Source organism: Eurosta solidaginis, chromosome 1 (assembly GCF_040869045.1).
Source record: "Eurosta solidaginis isolate ZX-2024a chromosome 1, ASM4086904v1, whole genome shotgun sequence".
Classification (NCBI taxonomy): Eukaryota; Metazoa; Arthropoda; class Insecta; order Diptera; family Tephritidae; genus Eurosta; species Eurosta solidaginis.
In genome coordinates this window covers 9,817,491-9,832,125 of record NC_090319.1, presented here as the reverse complement: position 1 = coordinate 9,832,125, position 14,635 = coordinate 9,817,491, and the positions used below count along the sequence as shown (strand labels likewise).

The window sequence follows — 14,635 nt, the reverse complement described above, 5'->3', positions numbered from 1 at the left end:
TCTTAAGACGTTTGAGCGGTTGATTGACCTGTATCTACGGGAAAGGAAAACTCGGGGGTTACTGTCGGCTTCACAGCATGCGTACTGCAAGGGCAGATCGACGGAAACGGCTCTCCATTCGATTGTAAAGCATAAAGAGGGGTCCCTAGAACACAAAGAGTATGCTCTGGGTGCCTTTCTAGACATCGAGGGGGCTTTTAACAATGTCTTACCGGGGGCAATCGAAAGAGCTCTGGTGGGTTTAGGAGTCGAGGCGGCTCTGGTTGAATTTATTAGCAAACTTCTATGCGGCAGAATTGTCGCAGCGGAGTGGGGAGGGGCCATAATTAAGAGGAAGGTGTGCAGGGGCATGCCACAGGGGGGGTATCCTATCTCCTCTCCTCTGGGTCGTGGTAGTCAAAGAGCTTCTTGTGGAGCTGGAAGCCAATGGTTGTCGGGTGGTTGCCTATGCAGATGACCTCGCTATCCTAGTCAGAGGCAAATTTCTGGGCACCCTGCGCGATGTTCTGCAGGGCTACCTGGATACTGTGGTAGGTGGGCTGAATCATGTGGATTGGCGGTCAACCCGGGAAAAGCGGAATTGGTCCTTTTCACAAGGAGATATTATATGCCCGGTCTCAGAACTCTCTCGATTGGAGGGGTACCGTTGGTACTTTCTGATAGGGTTAAATATTTGGGGATTGTTTTGGACAAGAAACTGTCCTGGAGACCCAATGTGGAAGATCGGGCCAGGAAGGCCGTCATTGCCTTGTACTGCTGTCAAGAGAAAAATGTAAGCCGCAAGTTTAAGTTGGCTGATCACTGCAGTGTATTCCAAGCGGAAGTTGCTGCGATTAAGGATGCGGTGGATGGAATGCTATCCAGTGCTACTACGGTTAGGGAATTTAACATCTACTCTGATAGCCAAGCTGCTATCAAGGCCTTGAGCTCAACTACAGTGCGATCGAGGGTGGTCTGGGAATGCCTAACCTCGCTTGCGATTGCATCGAATTATTTTAAACTTAAGATTATCTGGGTCCCGGGCCATAGTGATATCCCGGGTAACTGTCAAGCGGATCTCTTAGCCTGCATCGGTACAACTGAACCGGATGAATATGGCTGTAGGGATTTCAGGATGCCGCTGGCCACCTGTGGATTTCTCCTCCATAGCTGGGCCTCGAGTCAACTCAGCAAACGTTGGGCGGACACCACGTCTTGCAGGGTAGCAAGATCTTTCTGACCGAAAGTGGATGGCAGAAGGTCTGCTGAAATAATTGGGTTCACTAAGGCTCACCTATCAATTGTCATTGGGGTTTTGACAAGGCACTGCCCCATGGGTATCCATGCGGTACGTCTCAATATACTGGAAACTCCATCCTGCTGCAGCTGTATGGAGGATGATAAGGTGGAATCACCAAATCACTTTATGCTTGATTGCCCAGCTTTTGCCAGAACTAGGCGAAAGTACTTTGGTCGCGACTCACTTGGATCTCCCGAGGATTTATCCAAAGTTGAGATCGGTATCATTCGGAGCTTTATCGTTGCTACCCAACGATTCTCTAAGTAGCTAGATCTAAGTCACCGTTATTTTTGGTGTATGTGGTATCACAACGGACCTTCGTGTTGTCCAAGTGAGCTATCCTTATCAGGGCAGCCACCACCTAACCTAACCTAACCTGTAATTTGTTGCACCATATAATTACTGGAGTTGAATGTTGACATAATTTACTTATATACTGTAAAGATAATAAATTTTTTGTTAAAATTTGACTTTTTTTTATAGCTATAGCTATAAAAAATAGTCGCGATTCAAAAATCGTTATCACTATTTTCACTGATAATTCAAAATCGCTGTATTGGCCATCACTACTTAGAGATACAATAGCCGTCATCCAGTGAGTTTTACAGCTCCGGATCACGCTCAATTCTCACGGGAATGCTCTTGATCATTGAGAGACTTGAGAAGCAGAGGTCGTGATGTTTTCGCACACGTGAAATATGATAGGCAGATGTCGCCGCTGTTTTTCATTCAACTCATACGGCTAAAGGCTAAGCAGCGACATCTATTTTTGAAAAAGTAGGTTTATTTAAGGCAGCGTTGCCAAACAAAAGACAAGTAATTAACAAATTATCTGGCTCACAAATTGTATTCTATCTGGTTTTATCTGGTTCAAATCGTTGTTGTTGCATTTACATGCAAAATTATTTATCTGGCTCAGGATCTTTACCACCGCATGATAGCTAATGAAGTCATAAGCGGATGGTCGGAAGGCGCACGTGGGAAAATCGACAAAATTTAACCCATACATTCCCACATGCCCCGAAAAAATTAGCAGTCAGATTTGACATTTTACAAACCCACGCTTGATATTGGGCGAGTGTTACATGATGACGACCCATGCTAATGATTTTTGAAATTTTGCAAGTAAAATTATTTTTCCCACTCGGTGGTAACTTTTCTAAAAAATTTTAAAGTTAAAAACTACAATGTAGCAAATTAATAGGATACAAAATATATTAACAAGTATATTTCTTGTTTAGTGAGAATGCTTTTAACAGTGATTCGCAAAATTGTGTACGTGTACGTTCGGCAAGGCGAAATAAACTTCAATTGCCAAATCTGAATATCCTTTATATTTACAAACGCAGTCACACTATTGCATTTGCATGTTAAATCTATATCCGTATCTGGATCACGTTTCATTGGAACGCGAGGTTAGATATCGTACTGTGCCGAAATTGAAGTACCCATTCATATTCAAACACAAATCACATATAGAAGATTGCGCATTCACGAGTTCAAAATTACTTCGTTCTGCGCATCTATGTACGTCACACTTGACTGGTTGAGTGAATGAAAGAGAGAAAAAAACAAGAGCTAAAGGAAAATTACGTAAAAATTGCCCATAAAAAGCAGCTGATCTTTTGTTCACATGCGCAATGCGCAATCTTGTTTTTATGAATTGTGATATTTAAAAAGTGCCCATCAGCTGATTTCCGACCATTATGAGCAAGTGCACTTGTACGTTTCCACAATGTTCAATAGGAGCGATCATGGCGGAACGATACAAGGTGGCAGCATGGGACAGTTGATTATAAACTTTTTTTATTTGATTTGATGCATCAACTTCCGGCGCAGTACGATTTTGACATTTGTCCATCGAATTTACAAAAACAAAGTGCATGGAATTTTTATTTATGTTTGTAGGTACGTCACCATGCTGCCACCTTGTATCATTCCGCCATGGGAGCGATTTGCTTGAACGAATTTCGTGCTGCCACATTTTTCAAGTTTTTACCTATATGTATGTAACGCTGATTTGTACATTCAGTACAAATAGTGCTGTCATTGAATTTCATTGAATTTATGTAAACAAAAAAAAAAAAACTGCAGTTTAGCTGCAAAAAATTGTGGACTTTCAAAAAAACTGTTATAAACTTAATAACTGAAAGCCTGGCTACGATAAAAATGTTGGGCGCGACCACGGTGCTTTCCACTTCAGAGAATGCTTCAATGGAGCATACAAACCTTACAAATTCTATATTGCTGCAATCTACAACCTCATTCGATACACGTACAAACACAGAAAAAATTACTTCCGAGATGGATATTGAACCTGAGAATAGCGGACATTTTATTTTAATACCATTTGTTGCTCTATTGCTTATAATGGCACTATCGGCACTTGTGAGTGAATAGCAAAATGCACCTTTTTGAAATTACTTGCGCTGTGGCTGAGCTATTTTTTTGATTTTTATTTTACATTGTACAGGTGTTCTTAATAAGAAGGAATCGACGTCGTCTTGGAAAGAACTATTGTCCCCGAAGTAGTGGCCGAAAATGTTTATTTGAAGATGATTCCGATTCACCACTTGAGCAAGGCGATGGCTATGATTTCGATGATCCAAGTGAATGTTTGCTGAAAAGTAAACTGCAAATCGATAGCGTAAGTGCAATAACAGCCATTAAAACAAACTTAAATAATAACACTGTTTAAATTTCGGTTTACTTAGAGTTACGATAGCACACAACGTAAAGAACTTTATACTTAAATTGTACAAGCATTTTTGCGTTCTCGAAAAGACGCTGAAAATGTGCAACGCCGAAGTCGGTTTGTCTACAAATTTGACAAGGGATGACGAAAAATCATTCCAATATACATACATCAACTCTGCATCCTGTCGGAAGGCCAACAAAACAAAACGAGTAAGCCGATAACCTTTTTGCATATGATGTTGCTCTTTTTATGAGGGATGTAAAGCTATATTGTTATATGTTCTCTGCTTACTATTCGACTAATTCTCACAATGATTCCTTACACTGCGTGAATACCTGCATACATTTTTTAAAGATGTTATTGGATCTCAAATAAATATTTTATATATATTTCTCTTCATCCTAAGATAATATAATAGCAATAACCAAAGTCTATTTACTAGATATATTATAAATAAAATGATTATCTCAAACATCTAATATTTTTGGTGTCTAAATAAGTATGCAAACATGGACTACTTATCAGTGTTATTTGTTAATGGTTAGTATTGTCCGCTGCAAAATTACCACCTAACAACCTTGAGGTAAGATCATAAAATCCAAAAAAGAATGCACCACCTAGAGTAATCCAGAGAACGCGTGGTGCGAAGCCAGCAAAGATCCTAATCAAAGGATAGTTAAAAATTAATAATTAAGGTATATTATAGTTGCTTACGGTATTTGGTATTCACAATTTTTTATGCCGTGAGTACCGTACTATGCACTATAGAGGCATACTTTGAAAATTTGCTACACAGCCCCAATTCGGTACATAATATTACTTACCCCGCCAATCCACGTTCCCTATAAACGGAGGCAAGTACATTTCGTGCATTTAATTTCTTCGTTGCAGTTCCTTGTTCAGCAAGCATAATACGCGTTTTTGCTACATCTAATGGTGTAGTCAAACCAGCGGCAATACCACCTGCAACTGCTCCACATAATGCAACTGTAAAGGGTGTAGACTGCATACCGCTTGTAGCAGTCCAGTGCAACTTAAAATATTCCCAAAGTGGAAATTGTATTAAACTAAATGGTATTTCCCGCATCACAGTCGTACCAAAGCCTCGATAAAGACCACTTCGTAAGCCTTCTGTCCTGTAAGCACGCCAAAGTATTTGCATAGCTGTAGTTTTGTGAGTATTACCAAGAGTTTGACAACGTTGTTTTGCTATTTCAACGGGTACGCGTATAAGGCAAGCCAACTAATAAATGTGAAAATGTTACATGAAGTTATTTGAAAATAAGACTGCAATTACTTACAACTTCAGCGCATGATGCTGATACCATATGTATATATGGAGAATTTGTTACACCCGTTGTCATACATAAATATCTTTTAAAACTTTCGTAGCTAAAAAAGAATAACGCCGCAGTTGGTGCACTTCCAGCAGCAGCAGGTGCCAAACCTTTATAAATACCACGGAAGCCGCCGGCACGTATGAAACCCAATTCGCTTTGGAGTCGCGTTTTGACAGTATCGATCGGAAATAGCGCGATGTCTACAACAACACCAGCTACACCACCGGCCTAAAAGTACGCAAATATTGGGACCATAAGTGTGTAGGTCAAGATAAGTATCAATCCCTGCAAAAATCGTTGGATCATGTGGTCCACTTGTATCATACTGGATTACTCCATGAATTATTCTGATGTAATGCTGAGCTGGAGTATGTGGTCCAGTCCTAGGACATCGCAATGTTAATTGGACCATATTTTTTGTATGAATTTGGAGCACTCGCTTGGTCCAACAAGAAACATGCATGCATGGAGTACACGCGATTTTTGCAGGGAATCTTTGGTATGCATTCTATTTACCACAAGTGAGTGGAGTAAGGAGTATTGTGTGTATACTTCATTGCTGTCCTCCACTGGCATTATTTACGAATCTTTGTTAACTTATTTTGAAAGCGTACATATGGTTTATTTAATAAATATATTTATGAATTCGCAATCTTATCAACTTTTAAGCTGTTTTGTTTATAAAATTTTACAGGAAAAGCTGTTGCCCTACCAGCTGTTTTCTTATCAATACAGGGCACACAGAAGTAGTAATTTTTCATTCCTTCCACACTGCCCGTAAATAGGTTTTAATAACGGTATAAGGCTGAGTAACACAGCACTGTGCTGTGTTATAGTGTTAACACTCAGTAATGTGCGGCACGCACACTTATCGATTAATTTATAACACAGTGGCACACTCGATGGCACACAGCTGACTGTGCAATGCCGCTCAAACTGGTAAATGCTCATAACACAGTAACACGCTCTATAGCACAGAGAATTGCACTCAGATCGTAAGTGCACATACATACATAGTCCATTGTGCGTGTGTGTTGATTGTATTGCTTCCCATTGACACTTCACTCAAAACTTATTTATACACATGATACAAATATTACAAGATAAAACCGGTGAGAGGATAATGACATTTAAAAAGATTTTAAAATTCTCACTGCGCTCTCATAATTTTTATTTTATTTTGATTTTTTCATAAAAAATGGTGTCCATAGGGGCACTTACTATCCTCTTGATCAGATGATATGACTTTGAAAAAATGGAGTATGAAAGAAGATAAATGTTGCCATGATTTACTCTTCTACATGGCGGGCGTCAAACGTGGCGTTAGAGGTGAGTAACACAGTACTGTGCTCTGATATTGTGCCTACACTCATATCGACTTTCGATAATCAGTTATAACACAATTGTGTATGTATATTTGTGATTGGGACAACTCCCTCTTTCATTTGATACCAAGTTTTACCCCGAAATCGGGAGGTGCTATTCTAAAATTTTCCCAAATCCTGAGCCAGATAAATAATTTTGCATGTAAATGCAACAACAACGATTTGAGCCAGATAAATCCAGATAGAAGTCTGGTTCAATTTGTGAGCCAGATAGTTTCCTAATTACTTCTTTTTAGATTGGCAACGCTGCCTTTAATAAACCTACTTTTTCAAAAATAGATGTCGCTGCTTAGCCTTTCGCCGTATGAGTTCAATGAAAAACAGCGGCGACATCTGCATATCACATTCCACGTGTGCGAAAATTTCACGACATCTGCTTCTCAAGTCTTTCAATGATCCAGAGCATTCCCGTGTGAATTGAACGTGAGCCGGAGCTGTAAAACTCACTGGAAGACGGCAAATGTAATCGATTAATGGTGCCATACCATAACGCTAACGCCATAACCATACCATAGCCAACCAATAGGTTTTTGGTTTCTCCCCATATCCATAACCTAAAAATATTTGAGTTGGTGAATTTAATAACTTTTTGTAGATTTTATTGATTGTTTTGGATACGTTATTACTAGGAGACTTATTTTTTGTGGAATATGTTTGTAATTTTTTGCGTTTTCTTCATTTTTATGAAATTTTCACAATTTTTAGGTTATGGCACCATTAATCGATCACGTTGGAGATGGTTATGGACATCGGTATGGTTACGACTATGACGTTAGGGTTAAGGAACTTTAATTGGCCCTTTAAACTTTATATGGACTGCTAAGCGTCAAACTTTATCTACTCTTCTGAAATTCCCGCACATAAAATAAGTACTACAAATTTCAATACGCATTATACTCAGATTCAACTGAAATTTGTTGTTATGGATACGCATTTTCGGTGAAAGCAGTAAGGAAGGCGGTCGGCATGATGTGGTGGTGCACAGTGGCTAGTCATTGTCGGCTGGGGCGGGTCCTTGCCAACCTTACTGTTCCTGCGCCATTAACAGAAAAAAATTCCTATCATGCCTATCAAAACTAGCTGTCAAAAAACGCAGAGGCAACTCAAAATGCTGGAAATTCTAAACAAAACGACATCCGGTCGAATCGGATGCCACGGACAGACCGTTAACATTCAAAAAATTTAAAATCCAAAGAAACCGAAAATCTAAAAAAAAATGTTCAAAAAAAACTAACCGAACCGGAAACGACCGGTTACTAACTCTGAAAATAAAAAAAAAAACGCTGAAAATTTAAAAGAAAAAAGAACAGGGCGGGTGGTGTTGCGACGCCCGGTGCTTTACCCACCCTCATATCCATGGCCATCGACGCACCTAATTCTCGATGGCTCCTTACCTGTTTCCGTAAGTGCCTTCTAAATAAACAAGGAAGTCAGCATTCCCATTTTAAATTACAAATTTGTTCAAAATTCATTATTAATATACTGTTGTTAAACCTTTTCTTTGAAAAATCATTAGATTATTAGCTAAATTTCTAATATAAACTATACTCTCTAACAACAAAGGTATTCAAATTAATTTGCTTATATTTTGTTAACAAAAAATATATATAAAGTTCTGTTTTGGTTATTATCATAAGGGGTTGCCCTTAAAGTACATTTTTACAATAATCACTTATTATCTGCTTTTTTTTTTCATTTACAAAAATTATTATGTTGTTATAGTAGAACTTATTTTTGAGTGTAACATAATACCAAATTGGTATAATGCTAATGCGCATAGTATAATGATAATAATATCTAATATGTACTAAGAAGAGTGTTTACAAAAGCAATAAAGAGGAATCGGCCTGCAATTCCTCGTTGCAGTCTTTTGGTTCTTCCACAATGCTCGCTTGAATACGTGCACAGCCGGCTAGGGTGTTTGGCGATTAGTTAAATATACATGGGGATGTGCAGTTGATGTAGCAATAGCGCTAATAAAGCAGTTGGCGCCTTGCTGTTGAAGTTGTGCCAACTAATGTTACACGATCCTTTTTTTATCGCCGGGCCGCCACAAGTTTGGCTGCAGTAAAATCGCAATTCTTCTTCCTTTTTTTTCTTGCCGGAAACTCGTGGAAATTTTCGCTAGTGATCGCCGGTCTATTTTTTCCTTGTTTTCCGATACTTTTTTATCGCAACTTTCGCCCCATTACCAGTCACTAGGTGTGTTCGCGCGAACACGCTCCCAAGTGGACCGTAACCGTAGACCATAACAGCAGACCGTAACAAACCTGCTTCGATTTGAAGACCTGACGATGAAGCGAACAGGAAACTGGATCCGCTGGGGGCCAAGGGCCTCCGATGCCAATCAACGTGGGGCACGACTCACCCCTGAGATACGAGTCTCAAAGTCCTACTACGAAGCTAGCCGGGCAACATAGGTCCATCAAAAAAAGGTTAAGTCAAGTTGGTAATTAATTCTGTTTCCTAGTTTAAAAGGGCTTTGCGGCAATTAGACATTTGTTATGGAGAACTCGTCAAAACTCCGAAAGATGATTTCTAGTGGTTATCGCCCCCACAGAAAGGCAAAACAAAAAAAAGGTGTAGACATTTTGATATGGAGAACTCGTCCAAACTCCGAAAGGCTAGTGGTTATCTCCCCCACAGAAGGCCAAAAAAAAATATTTGGGAGACATTTTGGTAAAGGAGAACTCGTTCAAACTCCGAAAGGCTAGTGGTTATCGCCCCCACAGAAGGCCAAAAAAAATATTTGTGTAGTCAATGGGAACGCTGACATCCCATTCCCCGAAGGCACTCGGGCTACAGAAAAAAAAAACACAAACTCATTCATCCTTGTCCCTAGTGCTCCCAACCGCAACGCATAAGGGGGTCTCAAGGACCTGCCTCTGGGACTGGTTGGGGCCACTAGGGTCAATTTCCTACACACACCGGTTGGTCCCGACACACCCAGCCGCAACGCAGAGGCGGTCTCAGGGACTCGCCAGTGGGACTGGCTGGGGGTGTTGCGGCCTCTCGTTCATTCACCCGGGACACCACTCCTGCCTCCGCCTCAAGGGCCGCTCCCCAGACTGGTGGGACAGGGAAGGGTGTCACTTTGAATCCCAGCTCAACCCGTCACAATCCAGGTGTTATTCTGCGGTACCACCTGAGACGTGGGCTGAGCTGTGGTCCTACCATTCGCTCATGGATCTTGGGGGTGGGGAGGGAGGGGATGGCCTGAAGGTTTAATGTGGCCACATAAATCGTTCCCGAGATGATCGGGCTAGCACCTTATTGGTGCTGTGGTACCGGAGCGTACCGGATCTGCATCCGGCAAAGGACCATCACATCGATAACACTCCCCAAAGCCTTCGGGAAGCAACCTTATCGCTACAACAACAACAACAACAACCAGCCCGGACAACCTGATCCGTCTAACCATCCCACCGCAACGTAGGTGGCAGCTTCTGTGGCTGCTCACTCGGACTGGTGGGATGGTCAAATTCACAGGTTGACCCGACTGTCGGCATGAGGTGGTGGTGCACAGTGGCTAGTCATTGTCGGCTGGGGCGGGTCCTTGCCAACCTTACTGTTCCTGCGCCATAATCAGAAAAAAATGTCATATCATGCCTCAAAAAAAACTCAGCTGTCAAATTCAAAAAAACAACCGACAGAAGCGCAGAGACCGACTCAAAACGCCTATCAATACAAATTAAAACGACATCCGGTCAGACCGGATGCCACGAACATTCAAAAATTCAAAATTAAAAAAAAACTGACGCAAAAATAATTACCGAACCGGACATGGCCGGTTACTAACGCTAAAATCAAAAATCAAAAAAAAAACGTTGAAACATTAAAAGAAAACAAAAAGGCCGAATATACATAGGGGCGCCGCGGGTGTTGTTGCGACGCCCGGTGCTGATCCCACGCTCAAAAACCATGGCCACCGACGCACCTAATTCTCGATGGCTCCTTACCTGTTTCCGTAAGTGCCTTCTAAATAAACAAGGAAGTCAGCATTCCCATTTTAAATTACAAATTTATTCAAAATTCATTATTAATATACTGTTGTTAAACCTTTTCTTTGAAAAATCATTAGATTATTAGCTAAATTTCTAATATAAACTATACTCTCTAACAACAAAGGTATCCAAATTAATTTGCTTATATTTTGTTAACAAAAAATATATATAAAGTTCTGTTTTGGTTATTATCATAAGGGGTTGCCCTTAAAGTACATTGTTACAATAATCACTTATTATCTGCTTTTTTTTTTCATTTACAAAAATTATTATGTTGTTATAGTAGAACTTATTTTTGAGTGTAACATAATACCAAATTGGTATAATGCTAATGCGCATAGTATAATGATAATAATATCTAATATGTACTAAGAAGAGTGTTTACAAAAGCAATAAAGATGAAATTGCGATAGCAATATGTATTACGTGCACGTATATTACTTTCGTCTTGTTGTTCGAAAGATATTGCCCGCAATAGGGATTCATATGTATATATATATATATATATATATATTGCATTTGTATGATATAAGAAAAAAAATTAAATTGAAATCCTTTTGCCAATCGACGAATGGCTGCTGTCGCAAAAAAAATTTTCTTTAAATTTATGGTTGAGCTCCGAAAATGAATCGCTAAAACGTTTCACGTGATAAAGACGGCTTATTATCAATAAAATTTATAGAGCCAACTTCAAACATTTTAAAGCGACAAAATATATTATTAAAATGATAAAAAAAAAGATGTATGCCCTTTTTGTAAAGCTAATGTTTAGGTAGGTATTATGTAAATTGAATTATACTCGTAAATTGCTGAATACATTTTTAGTTATATTTAAAGAGTTTTGTTCAATATAATGTATATAAGATGCATTCTCAAATAAACGGAGTATGTTTGAATTAGTTTTGAGCGTTTTAACAGGTAATTGCTGCTTAACCTGACTGAGACAAAACTGCCTGTTTATTTGTGAACAAACCTTTAAAATGTGTAAATAATTTTGTATATCAAACTGTTGTTGCATTCTTTAATATCTTGTCAAGTTGCAAAACATAAGTGTTCATGTAATAATTATTTTGGTTAGATAATTAATACAAGCTAAACTTAAATAGTGGAAATAATTTATGTGTATTTTTTTTTTCTTACCACTCCAACCTAGTATGTTTGCATGTAGTATGTATGTAATGTATTTAATGAAATAAATATGAACGAAGAAAACAATTTTATATATGTAAATTTAAAAACTAATTTTAAATACTATTATACTAATACTAATTTTTTAAACGCCAAGGCGTTCCAAGCGCCAATTTTTCTGCTTTTTCATTCAAATCACAATTTTTTATTTTCTTTATTTTTTTTGGAACGAACTCACCCAAGTCAGGTTGCAGGCCATTGGTGTTGGCTCTGCCGTTGTCGTTGTCGTTGCAGGTTGGTGTTGGTCTTGTTGGTGGTTGTTGCGCTCTGGTCCGAGGTAATCGAATGAACCTGGTGGCGATAAGGCTTCGTGCTGACCTTTACGATCTGGATGACTTGGTAATTTTGGCGTTAATTGTATTACGCGGCACCGTACTGCTGGCCCTGGAGGCGGAATTGGTGTCGGACGCTTTTTCCAAAGGTGGTAGTGTACCTCGTAAACGTATAGAAAGGGGTTTATTCTCGGATACCAATGGTTCTCATCAACAATTAGTTTAGTGCCGTCCGAATTCGAATCGGAATCACTAGAACTTTCCTCACTAAGTGTGACTGTGAAACGCCGACCTACTTCACTGGATATTATATACGTTGAGCTTGCGTCAACACGACACCACCGTGGTAAGGTTTACTACCACCTGTTTGTTCTTCTAGTAGTTGGGCTAAGGAATCGGCCTGCAATTCTTCGTTGCAGTCTTTTGGTTCTTCCACAATGCTCGCTTGAATACGTGCACAGCCGGCTACGGTGTTTGGCGATTAGTTAAATATACGTGGGGATGTGCAGTTGATGTAGCAATAGTGCTAATAAAGCAGTTGGCGCCTTGCTGTTGAAGTTGTGCCAACAGATGTTACATGATCCTGTTTTTTTTATCGCCGGGCCGCCACAAATTTAGCTGCAGTAAAATCACAATTCTTCTTCCTTTTTTTCTTGCCGGAAACTCGTGGAAATTTTCGCTAGTGATCGCCGGTCTGTTTTTTCCTTGTTTTCCGATACTTTTTATCGCAACTTTCGCCCCATCACCAGTCACTAGGTGTGTTCGCGCGAACACGCTCCCTAGTGGACCGTAACCGTAGACCATAACAGCAGACCGTAACAATGTGTCTATGTTTCACCTCTACACTAATTCTATGTATCACCTCTTAAAATGTTGCGAGTCCACAATTCATCGCAACTGATTCAGCTATATGTTAAACATTATGGCCATCAGAAGGTTGTGTCTCCGCTTTTCGGTACACCCTCTGATGGCTAGTTATATAACCACTGCCGCTAGATGGGTCCCCTAAGCATTATTTAAGCGAGGATAAGCGTTTTTTTACTCGCAAACGTAAACGTATACACGTGTAAAAAAAGGACGGCTACTATAACAAATGTCACGGACCCCGTTTGGGTACGTTTGTGGGTCAGCGGTTCTTAGCTGCTTTTCCCATTTATTTTTATTTATTTATTTAAATATTTTTCTAGCACAATTATGTAAATTATTTTACATTGCTAGTCAGATATTGTACATAATTAAATTTAAAATGTATTTATATGACAATAGAATTAACACCAAGTAAATAAAACAATACCACAATAATATGGGTCGCTTATTTCCATTGACCCGTTTGTCTGGTGTCTATACTGAGGTCCCAAATTTGATGGTCTTCTAGGTCCAAGTCATGTTCTCGCTAATGCTACAGCTAAAGTTGAAGGTAATATAAGTTCGGTGATACGACTATGAGATCTCTATTGAGAGGACTATGGGCAGGCGGACGAAAGTTAGAATTAGCATCCGCAGGTATTCAACGCAGCTTATGAGTTTTACCCTTATAACGGGAATATTTGGCGAACTGTGGTGCAAGTTTCTGCCACATGCGTGTGGTGCCAGACAGAGCCGATCTTTAATACATACGTTATAGCTATAGCAATGTTGCAAATCAGATGTGACAGCTTCGTTTCTTGTGCAGTAAAATTTCCCAGTTAAACCTTTCTGGAGCTTAGCGGGAAATATAGTTACTCTGAGGACAAAGGAAGAGTCCGAGCGCCGCACAGTGGAACGAAATTGAAAATTTGGGACTTAGGACTTTAAATGTACATTTTCGTATTCTGTGATCTTTTTCCATAATTTATTGTTATATAACATTTTTTCGTAAAACCTAATTTAAAAAAGTTGAGACTTTTAGTAACCGGGTTTCATATCGACATACCCTAACGAGCATATGTGTATATCTAGGTATTTTTTCCAATTTCCAGCAATTTTGGCTTCACTAAAATAATTTTTACTATTCAGACTGGTTTATTGGTAGACATGGTAAAGCCAGGGTACGGTACAACGAATGATGAAAATACCGCTAGACGATTTTTCGCTGACATTAAAGCTACCGCCTCTATAACTGGTGTTAGTGAAAATCTCATTCAAAGATTCTCTACATAGAGCATATCGTCGAGACCATGCAAGAAAATTTAGCCGCAAAGCCACAAATGAGGACATTTTAAATAATTTGTTAGTTACTTCTGATCCATTTATTTCATCGAGGAGATCGAAATTACCTAGTAAGCATGAGGAAATATCCGGAGAAGTGAAATCTCTACTACTCCTACCGCAAAACCTCGACTATGATACAGAAAACTAAATATTTTAGTTTCTCAATTTTAATTGGGCACGAATATACATCTTATTATATAAAAACCACGTGTCACAGGTTTGAGGCCAATGGACTCCTAAACTACTGAACCGATTTTGAATTTGTTTTGCACCCCGTGT

The 14,635-nt window shown here is 39.4% G+C and overlaps 2 protein-coding genes across 2 annotated transcripts; one reads left to right on the top strand and one right to left on the bottom strand.

The window, feature by feature from the left end:
- Positions 1–3,317: 3,317 nt before the first annotated feature.
- On the top strand, positions 3,318–4,456 carry LOC137238867 (uncharacterized). Its single transcript, XM_067763892.1, has 3 exons — positions 3,318–3,667; positions 3,753–3,926; positions 3,994–4,456. Exons 1-3 carry the CDS (start codon positions 3,449–3,451, stop codon positions 4,030–4,032), a joined length of 432 nt encoding a protein of 143 aa, XP_067619993.1. The 5' UTR covers positions 3,318–3,448; the 3' UTR covers positions 4,033–4,456.
- Positions 4,343–6,080, bottom strand: LOC137238866 (S-adenosylmethionine mitochondrial carrier protein homolog). The gene is made up of 4 exons (XM_067763891.1): positions 5,834–6,080; positions 5,279–5,545; positions 4,802–5,220; positions 4,343–4,638 (listed from the first exon to the last, which is right to left on the bottom strand). Exons 1-4 carry the CDS (start codon positions 5,891–5,893, stop codon positions 4,512–4,514), a joined length of 873 nt encoding a protein of 290 aa, XP_067619992.1. The 5' UTR covers positions 5,894–6,080; the 3' UTR covers positions 4,343–4,511.
- Between the last annotated feature and the right edge of the window lie 8,555 nt (positions 6,081–14,635).